Source organism: Durio zibethinus, chromosome 13, assembly GCF_047325235.1.
Source record: "Durio zibethinus cultivar Kanyao isolate XHJ-2024 chromosome 13, ASM4732523v1, whole genome shotgun sequence".
NCBI classification, from domain to species: Eukaryota; Viridiplantae; Streptophyta; class Magnoliopsida; order Malvales; family Malvaceae; genus Durio; species Durio zibethinus.
In genome coordinates, this window is record NC_143174.1 from 22,109,297 (window position 1) to 22,122,368 (window position 13,072).

Sequence of the window (13,072 nt, forward strand, 5' to 3'; positions counted from 1 at the left end):
ATAAACCTATTTTTTAAATTAATAAAAAATCTAAAATCTAAAATAAAGTAATTTAATGAAAATTTTAATTCTTTTTATTTATTGTCAAATAAATTCATTTAATGAAAGTTTTCTTATTAAATTAAAATTCTTATTTATAAATTGAATAAATATTGTTAATAATAAAAATTTAAAAATATTAATTTAAAAATATAATAAATAATAATAATATTTTCATCAATCCAAAAATTTATTGGTACTTTTTTATATGTAGTATACATATATAAATAAATGAAAAACTACAAACCCCTATATTTCAAAGCGCCTTGCCGTTTTGCTTAACCCACAAAAAACGACGCGTCGTGGGGGAGAAAAAACAAAGAGGAAAAAATAGAATTATAAGAAGGGCATTTTGGACAAGTAGCCCAGTTTCTTCTTCCGCGAGTTAACTCGAAAGAGTCATAAAGCGCTTAGCAGTCGGGTCTCTTGAAGAAAAAGCTTTCGCTTTTATCAAATCTCTGCATTCGAAACATCCAAGAAAAAGAAAAAAAGCAATTCCAAAATACCAGAGAGAAAATGAGCCGAGGAAGTGGAGGCGGCTACGATCGTCATATCACCATCTTCTCTCCCGAAGGCCGTCTCTTCCAAGTCGGTATGTATATTCACTCTCCCACCACTACTTTTTTTTTTTTTCGGGTTCCTATGAAGAACTTACTATTATTTTTTTTAATTTTGATTTTCGAATAAATTGGGGCAGAGTATGCGTTTAAGGCAGTGAAAGCAGCTGGGATCACATCGATTGGTGTTCGAGGAAAAGACTCTGTCTGCGTTGTCACTCAGAAGAAAGTTCCCGTCCGTACTCTCTTTTCTTTTCCTTTATTAATCTGGACTTTTTTTTTTTTTTGGAGTAAGTGATTTGAGGGTTTTTCTCAATTTTGGTATTTACATTTTTAATAATGCGATGCAGGACAAGCTTTTGGATCAGACTAGTGTCACTCATTTGTTCCCTATTACCAAGTTCCTTGGATTGTTGGCTACTGGCATGACAGGTTTATTATTGTTAAATACCATTTTTTAATTATTTTTCTTTGATATTATTTGTTCGAATTGGGAAGATTTTGTTATGTTGACTAGTGAACTAGGGTTTGGGGGATATTAAGGATTCTGGGTTATAATGATGCGCCTCATTTGACACTTATAATCAGTCAAAATCAGGGTTCAAAAACTTCCTAATTTGCATCCTAAGGAATGCAAGCGGTTGAAATATCAGATAAGAACAAATGGTTTTCATAATAATGTAGCTCTTACTTACCCTGGGATTCAGCATAATAACCACAATTCTTCCTTACTAATCATGATGCTTATTTCAAATGCCACGAAGAGGGCAACCAAGTGCAACAAGAAATACAAAGAAAGCCCCAAAAGAGAACTGAAAAGATGAAAAGGAGCTTTATGGCAGGCCTCTTTAAATAGCTTGCCTATCTTTATCATAGAGCTCGAATTTGGTTTTGTTCACTTCATTAGGTTACAGCTTGAGGTTGGATTTAGTTTACTATTATGGCAATATTTTGTGAGGGATTCTTTGATAATTGACATCTCACTCTTTAGCTGATGCAAGGACCTTGGTCCAACAAGCAAGGAATGAAGCAGCTGATTTTCGGTTCAAATATGGATATGAGATGCCTGTGGATGTATTGTCCAAATGGTATGGTTTCTTATATCTTATCCGGTGGAACCTAACGATGTTTAGTTGTGTTACAATTGGTGGCTGCCGTATCTGTAGTGCCCATCTAAATAATGTTTGAACAAGTTTAGTGACTTCAAGGGACTGGTTATTTGGATCTAAGTCAGCTGTAGGTTTATGCCCTTGCATGTTTGCTAGTAGGAATTGGAAAAATTTTATGTCCTTGATTCTTTATTGCTCTTCTTAACATCAACATTGGAGACAATGTATTCTTCATTTGCTAGTTCATGGATATAACGTTGGTTCAAAAAATAATACATCCACATGACCACATTTCATATTACTATTATTTTGAATTCTTCATGGATTTTTCTTTGATTGGGAATCTTGTGCATTTTGATGGTCATACTACTAATTTATCATAACATGCTTTATTGATATAGGATTGCAGACAAGTCACAGGTTTATACTCAACATGCTTATATGAGACCTCTTGGAGTTGGTAAGTCTATGATTCCTTATAAATCTTCCAACTTTAATTTTTTTAATTATTTGTATTTGTCATAGTGGATTGCCAATTTTTAAAGCTTGTCAATGCATGCAAGCATCGATATATGTTAACATATGTTCCAAGTAACTTCCTTTAACATTATCATATTCTCACCTTAATATCTTTCATATCCTTTTCTGTGAAGTTGCTATGGTTTTGGGTATTGATGAAGAGAAGGGACCCCAACTCTACAAGTGTGATCCAGCAGGCCATTTTTATGGCCACAAGGTAGTTTGCAAGTTAATTTTATTGCTTATTGAGTATGAGTTCTTGATTTTGGTTCTAAAGACCTGGTTCCATAAACCATATATTGTTATCATTATGGTTATGATTTATTACTGCTTTTCTCTAATAGTTCTCTTTGACCATATTATTTACAAAAGCTTTATTTACATTGTGAGTGAAGTAATATAATTGCTAGTGATTTTTTCCCTTTTTATAATTTGCTTATGATAATGAAAACCCACAATAATTACCATAAATTTCAGAGGGTTGCTCACCCAAACAAAGAGTTTTGAGAATGGGAATGATCCAATAATTATAGTACCTGCTACCCAGTACCCACCATATTATGGCTTCTCACTACCACAAGTTCATGGCATATTTATTTTGGATAAGTAAATGAATGACATATTTGAATTTAAATTACATTAACTATTTAATTTTCTTTTTCCATCTCTTTAGCATGAAAGCAGCATGTTTGTTTTCCAATCTGAATTGGCTGGTGCAATAACATGGAACCAAATTCTTTTTGACCAATTTTAGGATAAGCATTTGACCACTGGAATGAATTTTGACTGATACAGGCAACCAGTGCCGGATCAAAAGAACAAGAGGCAATTAATTTCTTGGAAAAGAAGATGAAGAATGACCCTGCTTTTACTTATGAGGAAACAGTGCAGGTATATTATTTATATTCATCATGTATTGTAAAGGAAGTTGCTAAAGACCACATGTTCGACATGAGCTAAAATAATCAAATTTGTCTGATGTTTCCTATTGATACTATTCTGTAGGCTGCTATTTCTGCTCTGCAATCTGTTCTTCAGGAGGATTTCAAGGCTACTGAGATAGAGGTATAATGAGTCAGCTGAAGTTTTTAGTTGTTAGTGATTACAGTATTAGTTATATTGCCATTGTGAGTCTGCAATAATCCAAATGTTTTAATGGATTAAATATCTTTTTGGTGCTCCTTTTGTATATAATAACTTTTCCCTGAAGACAAGCAGTATATAATCTAATATATCCTTTGATAGTTTCAGTGGCTGCTTATGGTGTATCCTCATGCTAATCCAATTGCTTCTGTTTCTTTAATATAATCACATAGACATATTCCTTATCATTGCAGAAACTGAAATTATTGTTGTTTACCCTCTTTTTGAACTGTAGTTGACATTAATCTTTTGATTTTTGCAGGTGGGAGTGGTGAAAGCTGATAATCCAGTTTTCAGAGTGTTGTCAACCGAGGAAATCGATGAACATTTAACAGCTATTAGTGAGCGTGACTAGTGAGTGCAAACTAACAATATCTGCTGGCAAAAACTTTCTGTTTTCAATTGAAACAACAAACATACTTCATTTGATCATCATGTTTGAGAGAGAATAGGAAAGGGTTATACCTTCAAAATATGTTGTCTCCTATTACTGCTTGAAACTTTAAATTAAGTTCATATTATTTCTGGGATTGCATTTCTGTTGAAGTTTTAATAGGTAATTGAACTTTTATTTGGTTCAATGAAGATGGTTTAAGTGCACATTTTAGAAAAATTCGATAGTTAAATCATGCATTTTATCCTTTTTTGGGGTTATATTAGGTATATGCATCCTTTAGTTTTTTACCCCATCAATGGCTCGATCTCTCAATTCTCATGCAGTTGTATAGAGGATATATATCTAAAATTCTTAAAGTGCTTTTATTCTCATTCAATCTCTTAGACCCGGATGTCCTAGGTGACATTTTTTTTCTCATTTGCATCCCACTATAAAATCATTTCAGTGGCAATTTTCCTATAATGTCGGACTTGAGACTTCCCAAGTAAAGATGGTCTTCATCACACCAAAGCTGTTGTCACAAAGGATATGACTGTTCCATTGGGATCATCAAACCTCTTGATTCTGTTGCCATCAGCAGCAACATTGATGACCGTTGCCGCCTTCTTTGTTCCATACACAAGTTCAATCAGTGTCGTAAATTTTGCTAGAATCCGTTTCAAAGCCTTAGACGTGTGCTCAGAAATCAACTGCAGCACATTAAGAAATCATTTAGGTCCAGGTCACGAGGTTTTACTTCATCAAGCTGTTCATGATTTGTTGAAATATTGGATGAGTCTGAATACCTGGACTAAGGCGATCCAGAAGGAACCATCGTGGGGTTGGGGGGGGGGGGGGGGGGGGGGAGGGGGCGCTGTTAAGATCGATGTTATCAGTTTCAGCGGGAAGGTTCTCGACAAAACTCTCTGTTTGTCCTTTTGTCTCACTGTTCAGCCTGTATTTGAGGGCCCTGAATCTGCCCCACCATAAGAAAAATAGTGGGGATGTGTCCGGAAAAAGAAGGTTAGACATCAACCGATCAAATCAAGCCGTCTCCACTGTGCGAAATTATATAATCTGAATGGAGTATAACTCCTTGTGCCTCTGGCAATGAATTGACTTACCTCAATGTTTTTTCACACGCCACAAGATAATCTTCTTCTGAAAGGAAAGCACAGGCCATCTAGCACAATTGACGCCCAGGAGGTTTTTGCCTCGAGCACGTCAAGTTACCAGTTACTAAGTTGAAATTTGGTGCTTGCTACACTGAAATATAAACTGCCAATCACACCATCTGCAATCAAACCTGGCAATTTAAGAACATGCAAGATTAGTAGTGTAATATGCCTTGCATGCTTCTCCTTTTTTCATTAGTTGAAAAGTACATTCTTGTCCTGTGGCGATCGACTTCCAAGTTTACTAGCATGTGTTTTTAACGGGGAGAATGACAGCGATCCATCCTTTTGGATGAACCTTGGTGTCAGATTGTGTTTTAAAGCACCGCCTCTAGTCTCTGTTAACATTTCCTGAAGATACAACAATTCGTCCTATAGTGTGTTTATGGGGTCCATAATCATGGTCAAGTGGCGTAGTGGTGGGTCCTTTTTTTCGTCTCACGACAACAAACAGGTTGCAAAATTTCTCTTGGTCTTGGATAAACCCAACCCGAAAAGAAAAATAAATTCTGATCAGAATTAGATTGCAACAGTCACGTATATATCTTCAGTATCATATGGCACCAAACAATGAGGCATCAAGTGTAGTCATCGGGTCCCAAAAGCAAAATGGACAACGATTCCCTTGCGGTAGCTGGCTATCTACATGCCTAAAAGGCGAGAATGAGTCCTCGTGTCAATAGGAAGCTGCCATACTTCCCTCACCAGCATTAGCTTAATACTATTTTGTCGCATAACAAGAGTTAGTAAATCTTGCACATGGCTCATTTTTAAGTGATGTTGCCTTCGATGCAGATATGTCTCTTTCTGACGTTGAATGAAGTCACATACTGTCTTTTAGCATGAAGAAGATTGAAAGCACGAAATCTCAATTAAAACACCTAAAAATTAGTTAATTTTTTATCGTTAATTTCTGAAATCATGCATGGCTCTGTGGTATGGGCGGTTTCAAACCTGGGAAAAAAATTCATCTGCTTTGGCTGTAAAGGCAACAAGTTTGTGGATTCCTTTACCTCCTTGCAATCACAGACAACAAGACCACCTCCTTTTGCTGTTGTGATTCCAAGCAAAGTTTTGCTGTGCAGTTTTTCCAATTCTTCCTGGAACCATTTCTATGCAATCTTCTGATCCAGCCGTCCTTGGTTGCTGTATACAACGTACCATTTTCATTCACAGCAACGCCCTTCTCGCCTTTCAAGAATCCTTCTCCAAGTTTAGTCACCATCTACAAGAAGAAATAGGCTAAATATCAAAACGATATACCTAGGAATACCTAGGAGGCAGTTGCTGCTGTACTCTTACCTGCAACTGGTTGTTTGATGAAGGAACAGAAACTGAGGATGCCAGTGGAAGTTCAAGTAGGTCTGGAGATATCAGCGAGAAGAAGATGATTTGAAGTACCGAGGCCATCAGAAAACCTAGGAAAAAGAACCAACAACGTTTAAAGAGAATCTTGAAAGCAATGAAGCTGGAAACTGCTGCTTCAGAAAGGTGTGGCCGAGACTCGAGAGAAACCTCTGATGGAGATGTGATTGGGAATTGCTCCAAATGCAATAATTCGAATTTCAACAGGAAAGAAGGTTGGAAGGGAGTATGGGACTTTAACTAGCCTCCAATGTAATCAAGCTCAAGCATTAAAATCATTAAAAAACAAAATTGCAGTAGATGCATCTGTGTGGAAGATGATAAGGCCCGTCATTATCATGGACCAACCTTGAATTCGAATAAGTAACTCTAGCAAATATTCAATATATATAAATTAAGATTAAAATGCAGAATTTGATGAGACAAGTTCATATTAAATCTTCGTGGAATTTCTCCCTTTTCAACTAGTAAATCAGCAAACCATGTCATTTATGAGCAAATTTTTCAAGGAGTTATAATTTCTCCTATTGCTGTTGCCATAGAAGCATGTTTTATTCTCTACGCATCATATATATATATATATATATTACAACATACATTATTATCATATAACAAGATGTGGATGCTTACATTATTATATGAATATTTAAATTTATCACAACTTTTAAAAATATTATTTTTATCTTTAATATTTTTTATAAATAATTCTTATTTTATCTTTAACTTTTAAATATATTTCACAAAAAAAAAAATATATATATATATATAAATACCAGAATAACTTCAAGAGAGCCCTCATTGTTGTTTGTTCTTAGTTATATAACTTTTTCAATATCTTACTGAGTTAAATATATTTTTTCTTACTATTAATCTAGTATATCTTTTTATTAGTCTATTCTTATTATAGGAACTAGCATGTTTTTTTTTATGATGTAGGTATTATTTCACTAAATAAACTATTCACTCTATCAGGTCGGATTTTTTTTTTCAAATAAGTTATAATATATTTTTTTAGCTATAATATTTTTAAAAAAATTATAAGAATTACAAAACACATATATTTTTATATTTTTACTAGTGTTGTCTGCAGACTTTTTATTTTTTTACTGACTCTTCACTCAATCAGATAATATATTTCGTTTGTTAACTAATTATTTATTCAATATTTCTCATTTGTATAAAATAAAAATCATACTCTAATTAATTGAGATAATAGAATTATGTATCCTAAATAGAAACTTATGTGCTCATATTTTCATTATGAAACATGTAACATAATTTCAAATCAAGAGATTAATTTTCATAAAAAAAATAAAATTGAAAAGAAATAATTGAAGTATAATCTCATCATTAGTATTAATTTTAAGTTCATTTACATCTTAACTTAAAAAAAAAAAACCTCAAAACCATAAATGATTTCACTAATATTTTTGAAAAAGAAAATATAAATCCTATATAACTTTGCAATAATGAAATAAAGAATTTCTTATAGCTTTTAGCATAATTTAAAAAAAAATTATATTTATTATGATTTGATATTTTTAATTATATTATTTATATGTTATATATATTTTGAATATGTAAATAATTTAATAATATTAATTTAATTTTTTATTTAAATTTAAATAAAATTAAAAAGCCGTACATCAGCACGGGTTGCAAACTAGTTCTGAATAAACCAATGTTCAACTCTGTTTCAAAAATTTTGGAGCATTACATTCTGAAGAGCATCTCAACACTGAACTATATATATATTGTCAGTTTGACATTTAATGCAACTTTCATTATTGTGGTTATGAATGTTTAGACTGTGAAAGTCCTAATCTTTATTGAGTTTGGTTTTAAAGGTAATATATTTGATATATTGTAAATGTATAAATTTTATGTATTTTTAATAAATTATATGATTTTATTTTATTAATAAAGTGAATTAGATGATATTATTTTATTAATGAATAAATTTTTTTAAAAATTTAAATTTTTATATATTTATTTTAAAAATTGATATTTATTTATTATGAAGTGATATCGTATAATTTACTGATAATATATATATATTAATCATGAATTAAATATAATCTGAATTTTAAAAGCATGTAAGAATTTATATAAAGTTTTTAAAGTGAATTTTATGAAATTTTTTATTAAAAATAATTTAATAAAAATTTAAATTTATACATTTATAAGTTCAAAAAAAAGATTAATAATACAAAAAAATTATTAAAATATAATTCATAATTAAATTATCAGTAATTATTTAATAATAAAAATTTCATCAAAGTTTTTATTTAAAATATTTATTTAAAAAATAATAAAAATATATTAAATTTTTTTATAAAATTTACACACTTCATTCATATAATAAAAAATTTAATTTAATTAATTTTAATAAAAACATTTCATAAATTTTATCCAATAAATTTCTGATAAGCTTTTTTTTTTTTAAGTATATTCTTCTTTATCTTTTTTTAGTGTCGCATCTGGCTGTCATCTCTCGATTAGTGACAACAATTTTAGCAGCCGCGTGTTTTCATTTTTCAAACCAGAAAGCTTACAATCACATAAAAATCGAAGCATCGAGTTTTAGCGACCATGCCAAAATGGAAAGGACTTGGATTTAATCACCCTTAATTTAACAAAACCCCATAATTCTAAACCCTTCCATCATCCACGTCGAAGACAAATTTCAGAAACCCCACATCTTAACCCTGGTTTAACGTAAAATCCATGACCACTTTATTCTTTTTTTATTCAATTTTTATTTGACTCTTTCTATCACACCCGCATGACAGAAATCTCTCACTCCCCTGCTGCTCTCCCTTCACATTATTATAAAGTTAGAGAACACAAACAGAAAATACAAAACAGAGTTTAGAAACAGAGAAAACAGAGCAAAAGATTGAACATTCAATGTTTGTTTCCTTGCAATGGCAATTTTAGGCTCAGACACACAAACCCCACCGAGCAAAGTGACTGTTCCGGTTGAAATTCACTGCGTTAAATGCGAGTCTTGCGGCTTCACAGAGGAATGCACCCCAGCTTATATCCTGCGTGTCCGAGAACGTTACCAGGGCCGTTGGATTTGTGGACTCTGCATCGAAGCAGTCAAGGATGAGGCTCTGAGATCGAGTACGCTTATCTCTACAGAGGAAGCACTGGACCGACACATCAGCTTCTGTAAGAAGTTCAGGGCGTCGAGTCCTTTAGATGAAACAGAGCACCCCATCTCTGCCATGGGGAGGATTCTCCGTCGAAGCCTGGATTCACCGCGAGCTCTTAGGTATAATTCAAGTAGTGTCTTGCCAGGATTTGAAGGAGTCAAGGGTCCTTCTCTTCTTCGTTCTGAGAGTTGTTTCTCAGCTCTTTCTAGCTGAATTATTCCTCTCAAGTTTAAAGGTAAATATACTAAAAAAAAAAAAGAAGAAACAGAGGAACTCTGTTTCAATATCAGATTGTAATATGGACTACATATATATGGTCTTTAATCCTCTAATGTTTTAGTATCTGAATTTAAGGGACCTCCCAATAGCATATATCTAATGAACTGCTTGGGGTTTCAAAGTTTCTTGTATTTAGCGTGTGTTCTTTTAATCATTTTAACGCATTATTGTTGAGCATAATCCAGGCATATTTTAATGTCTCCAAGGAACTTAATGCCTCCGTGTTTAAGATGACTGTAGCTGAAGCTGATAACCACAACATTGACTCTTTCCTTGAGTAATGAACGGTGGTTCAGTTTGTCTTAATTCTGCATAATTAGGAGAAAAGATTAGGTAGAAAAGAATCTAACAGCATGCGAGCTTTTACTGAAAATGGTAGTGTTTGTGCTGGTTTTGAGTCAAATTTCAGCTTGGCCACCTGTGAAAAATTGCTTATATGGAAGGGGGTATGCAGATAAAGAAATTGTGGCATAAAAGGTAATAACAAAAAGAAGATGATGACAGAAAATGAAAGTGCAAGGAAATTTCCTACAAAGAAGAGGAGCTGAACCATGCTTAGACTCGTCTTGATAATTTACTCTCTTTCCTTTTTTTTTCTTTTTTCTTTTCTTAATTTTTAGGGTCTGGAGTCTGTCTCATCCTATAGTATTATAACATAATATTGTGGAGTCCTGGATCACTGATTAAACATACTAGCAATGAGCAATAACACTTTCTAGATGGAACACAGAAGTTTCCAGACATGTGCAGCCAAGCATGATTAAATCTGACAAAAAATAAAACGTGGGACAGACACCTTGATGCCCGTTTCATTAGGGCAGTTAGCCCAGCTGGTACTCTGGCTGCAGTCTCAATTAGCAAGATGTACAATCAAGTAAAAATATCTTGGCCTTCCCTTCTCTTCTCTTCTTCTTTGGCAACGATGTGAACCCTCCCAGCAAAAACAATATATATATATCTATATATATATATATATATATATATATATCCAGAGTTGAGCCTGACGGTTTCAAAAATCTTTGGTCCCAAGAACAAGGGTATAATAAATTCGGCGGTGCACCCTTCAAAGAAATAATTATCGAAAGTAAAGCCTGTGGGAACTGAGATTGAGACATAGAGCTTTACTAGAGTCGTCATCCTAATAATTATTTCCCCCGATGTTGCGGCATTTCAGGTGGAGGGATTTATCAAGTGAACCCACATTTAAAGCAATGGAGATGAGATGAGCAACTTGATTCAAGTCATACATGCAGAAATATGATAAAATAACTTTTATATAGTTTTCTTCTTAGATTCAAAGGTCAAAAGTTGGACTAACGAGCTGGATCCTTGTCAGCATCAAAGCGACTCATAGGCAATATCCTAAGGTCGAAGCATTTGCTTTGGACGCACCATCCTACAAACTACCTCTCGTCCAAAGAGTATGGGAATGTAAAATATACGAATTTGACAAGGTCCATTGAATCAATGAAATTAACCCGACACACCAATTAACTTAAGTTGAAGGTTGCAAGTGTTTATTTCGTTTCTCAAGTAGCTGATGCCTAAGCCAGACCATGTGTGTAGTTCCAACATTTAGCTCACTGATAACGTAGCACACCTCATGCATCCTCTCAAGCAAAAAAAGCTATGTACGGAAAGCTTTGTCCAGAAAAGAAAACCTTCTTTCTATAGCTCTCTAGAAGACCAATTTTCATCCAGAGCTTGGTAAAAGAACTTAACCCCTAAAGTTTCCTCTTCAACAGGATCAAGTCGGGTACTTCTTGGTATTTCGCCGATGGCTTTGGCCGATGAAGCCAAAATTCAGATGATTAAAAAGTTGACTAGGCCTAGGGTACTAGTCTTCCCTGGAGTTATCACGGATCATTCCTATGGCGCCAACCGAGTATTCCAAATCGAAAGAAACGAGAAGAAAACAGAAAGAAGCAGCAGCTTCAGTAACCATAATTAACATGTCTATTCCTATCAATATATATTGCTTTAATCGTTTGGAACTGAGAATAAAGCCACCCATGGTTTCAATATCAGAGCTGTTCATTTATGTTTTTTTTGTGGGTGCAGTAAAACTGCCAAAGGAAGCATAATCTTGAAAGCAGATTTTGCTTAGTAATATTGACCCGCTATGTGGATCAGAGATACAGAAAATGACAGAACATCATATCTCACTTCTCACAACAAGCCAATTCATTAGCCAAAATTTATCCCTTGAGCCAATGGTAGTTCATTTCCATTATTGATCGTACTGCCAAGGACTATAATCAGTCATTATGAAGAACAGCAAATGAATACAACTATGAATGAAGAATGAAAATTACTATGTGGAACGCCGCATGTATTGCTTCAATGAGTCATCACTTCCAGCTTCACGACCACCACCAGTTGATTTTTCTCCACCAAAAGCGCCACCGACCTCAGCTCCATTTGTTGCTATATTTACATTCACAATGCACAATGCACAATCACTTCCACATGGACTGCACAAAATACCTAAATGCATAAGCATGCAGCATGAAAATTTTCACTTGTCAGAGAAAGAAGAGCAAACATGCCCATAGTTGTATACCTCGATTAGTTGATTCAGCACATTTTTTTGTACGCCTTCATGAAGATACTGCATGAAGAAATATGAAGGGGAAAAATCTAAGATTTTGATTTCACCATTTATGATTCTACAAAGTTAAAACTGTAAATAGAGGTACATAAATTTCTTAATTGTGTACCCTTGTTAAAGAGTGATTAAGTGACTAAACATTTCTTAACGTCTTCAAGGTTCTGGTTAATATTGAACATTACACATGACCATAAATCCCAGTTCTTTTTTTCTAGTCAACAAAATTAAATGCTTTAAAACTTTCAAGAAATTGTTTTATGATCAACCAGAGTATAATGGTACATGCTATGTCGACTTAACAAACTTCCATGATAAGATAAATCAGCAAAATATTCAAAAGAACAAATTGAACCTGCTTGTTTGAAGGATTCACAGAAGAAACCTCTCAACCACTAGCCTTCCACGTGGCATCTATGAAACAGCCAACTTTAGTAGGACCCAAACCGATCTTCCCAAGAAACTCGTATTCTTTCCTATCAAATCCCATTTCTGCAAAGTAGTCATAAATAAGTGTTCATCATCTCAAAGCAAATCATTAACCCAGAAAAAAAAAACGTATTCCATTCTAAAAAATTAAAACCATAATTAAAATGCAAAAGAAACCTATCGAAATATAATAACGGAAATGAAGACACTGGCAAACCTGGAATGAAGTACAGATGAGAAGAAAAAAATGGGGATAAGTGGTTTAGTGGGAAAATTCCTGGTGCTTTCAGTTATGTATTAAACGATCGAGAC

The 13,072-nt window shown here is 33.6% G+C and overlaps 3 protein-coding genes across 3 annotated transcripts; 2 read left to right on the plus strand and 1 right to left on the minus strand.

Annotated features, from left to right (window-relative positions):
* The first annotated feature begins 406 nt into the window (after positions 1-406).
* LOC111303049 (proteasome subunit alpha type-6-like) lies at positions 407-3,902 on the plus strand. The gene is made up of 9 exons (XM_022899054.2): positions 407-631; positions 737-831; positions 947-1,028; positions 1,588-1,684; positions 2,107-2,165; positions 2,359-2,441; positions 3,020-3,115; positions 3,230-3,289; positions 3,630-3,902. The coding sequence occupies exons 1-9, from the start codon at positions 556-558 to the stop codon at positions 3,720-3,722; spliced, it is 741 nt and encodes a 246-aa protein (XP_022754789.1). The 5' UTR covers positions 407-555; the 3' UTR covers positions 3,723-3,902.
* A 201-nt stretch (positions 3,903-4,103) lies between these two features.
* On the minus strand, positions 4,104-6,537 carry LOC111302565 (uncharacterized). The gene is made up of 2 exons (XM_089742058.1): positions 6,221-6,537; positions 4,104-6,143 (listed from the first exon to the last, which is right to left on the minus strand). Exons 1-2 carry the CDS (start codon positions 6,326-6,328, stop codon positions 5,928-5,930), a joined length of 324 nt encoding a protein of 107 aa, XP_089598184.1. The 5' UTR covers positions 6,329-6,537; the 3' UTR covers positions 4,104-5,927.
* A 2,225-nt stretch (positions 6,538-8,762) lies between these two features.
* LOC111304162 (uncharacterized) lies at positions 8,763-9,854 on the plus strand. Its single transcript, XM_022900684.2, has one exon. The coding sequence runs from the start codon at positions 9,211-9,213 to the stop codon at positions 9,655-9,657; it is 447 nt and encodes a 148-aa protein (XP_022756419.1). The 5' UTR covers positions 8,763-9,210; the 3' UTR covers positions 9,658-9,854.
* Positions 9,855-13,072: the final 3,218 nt, after the last annotated feature.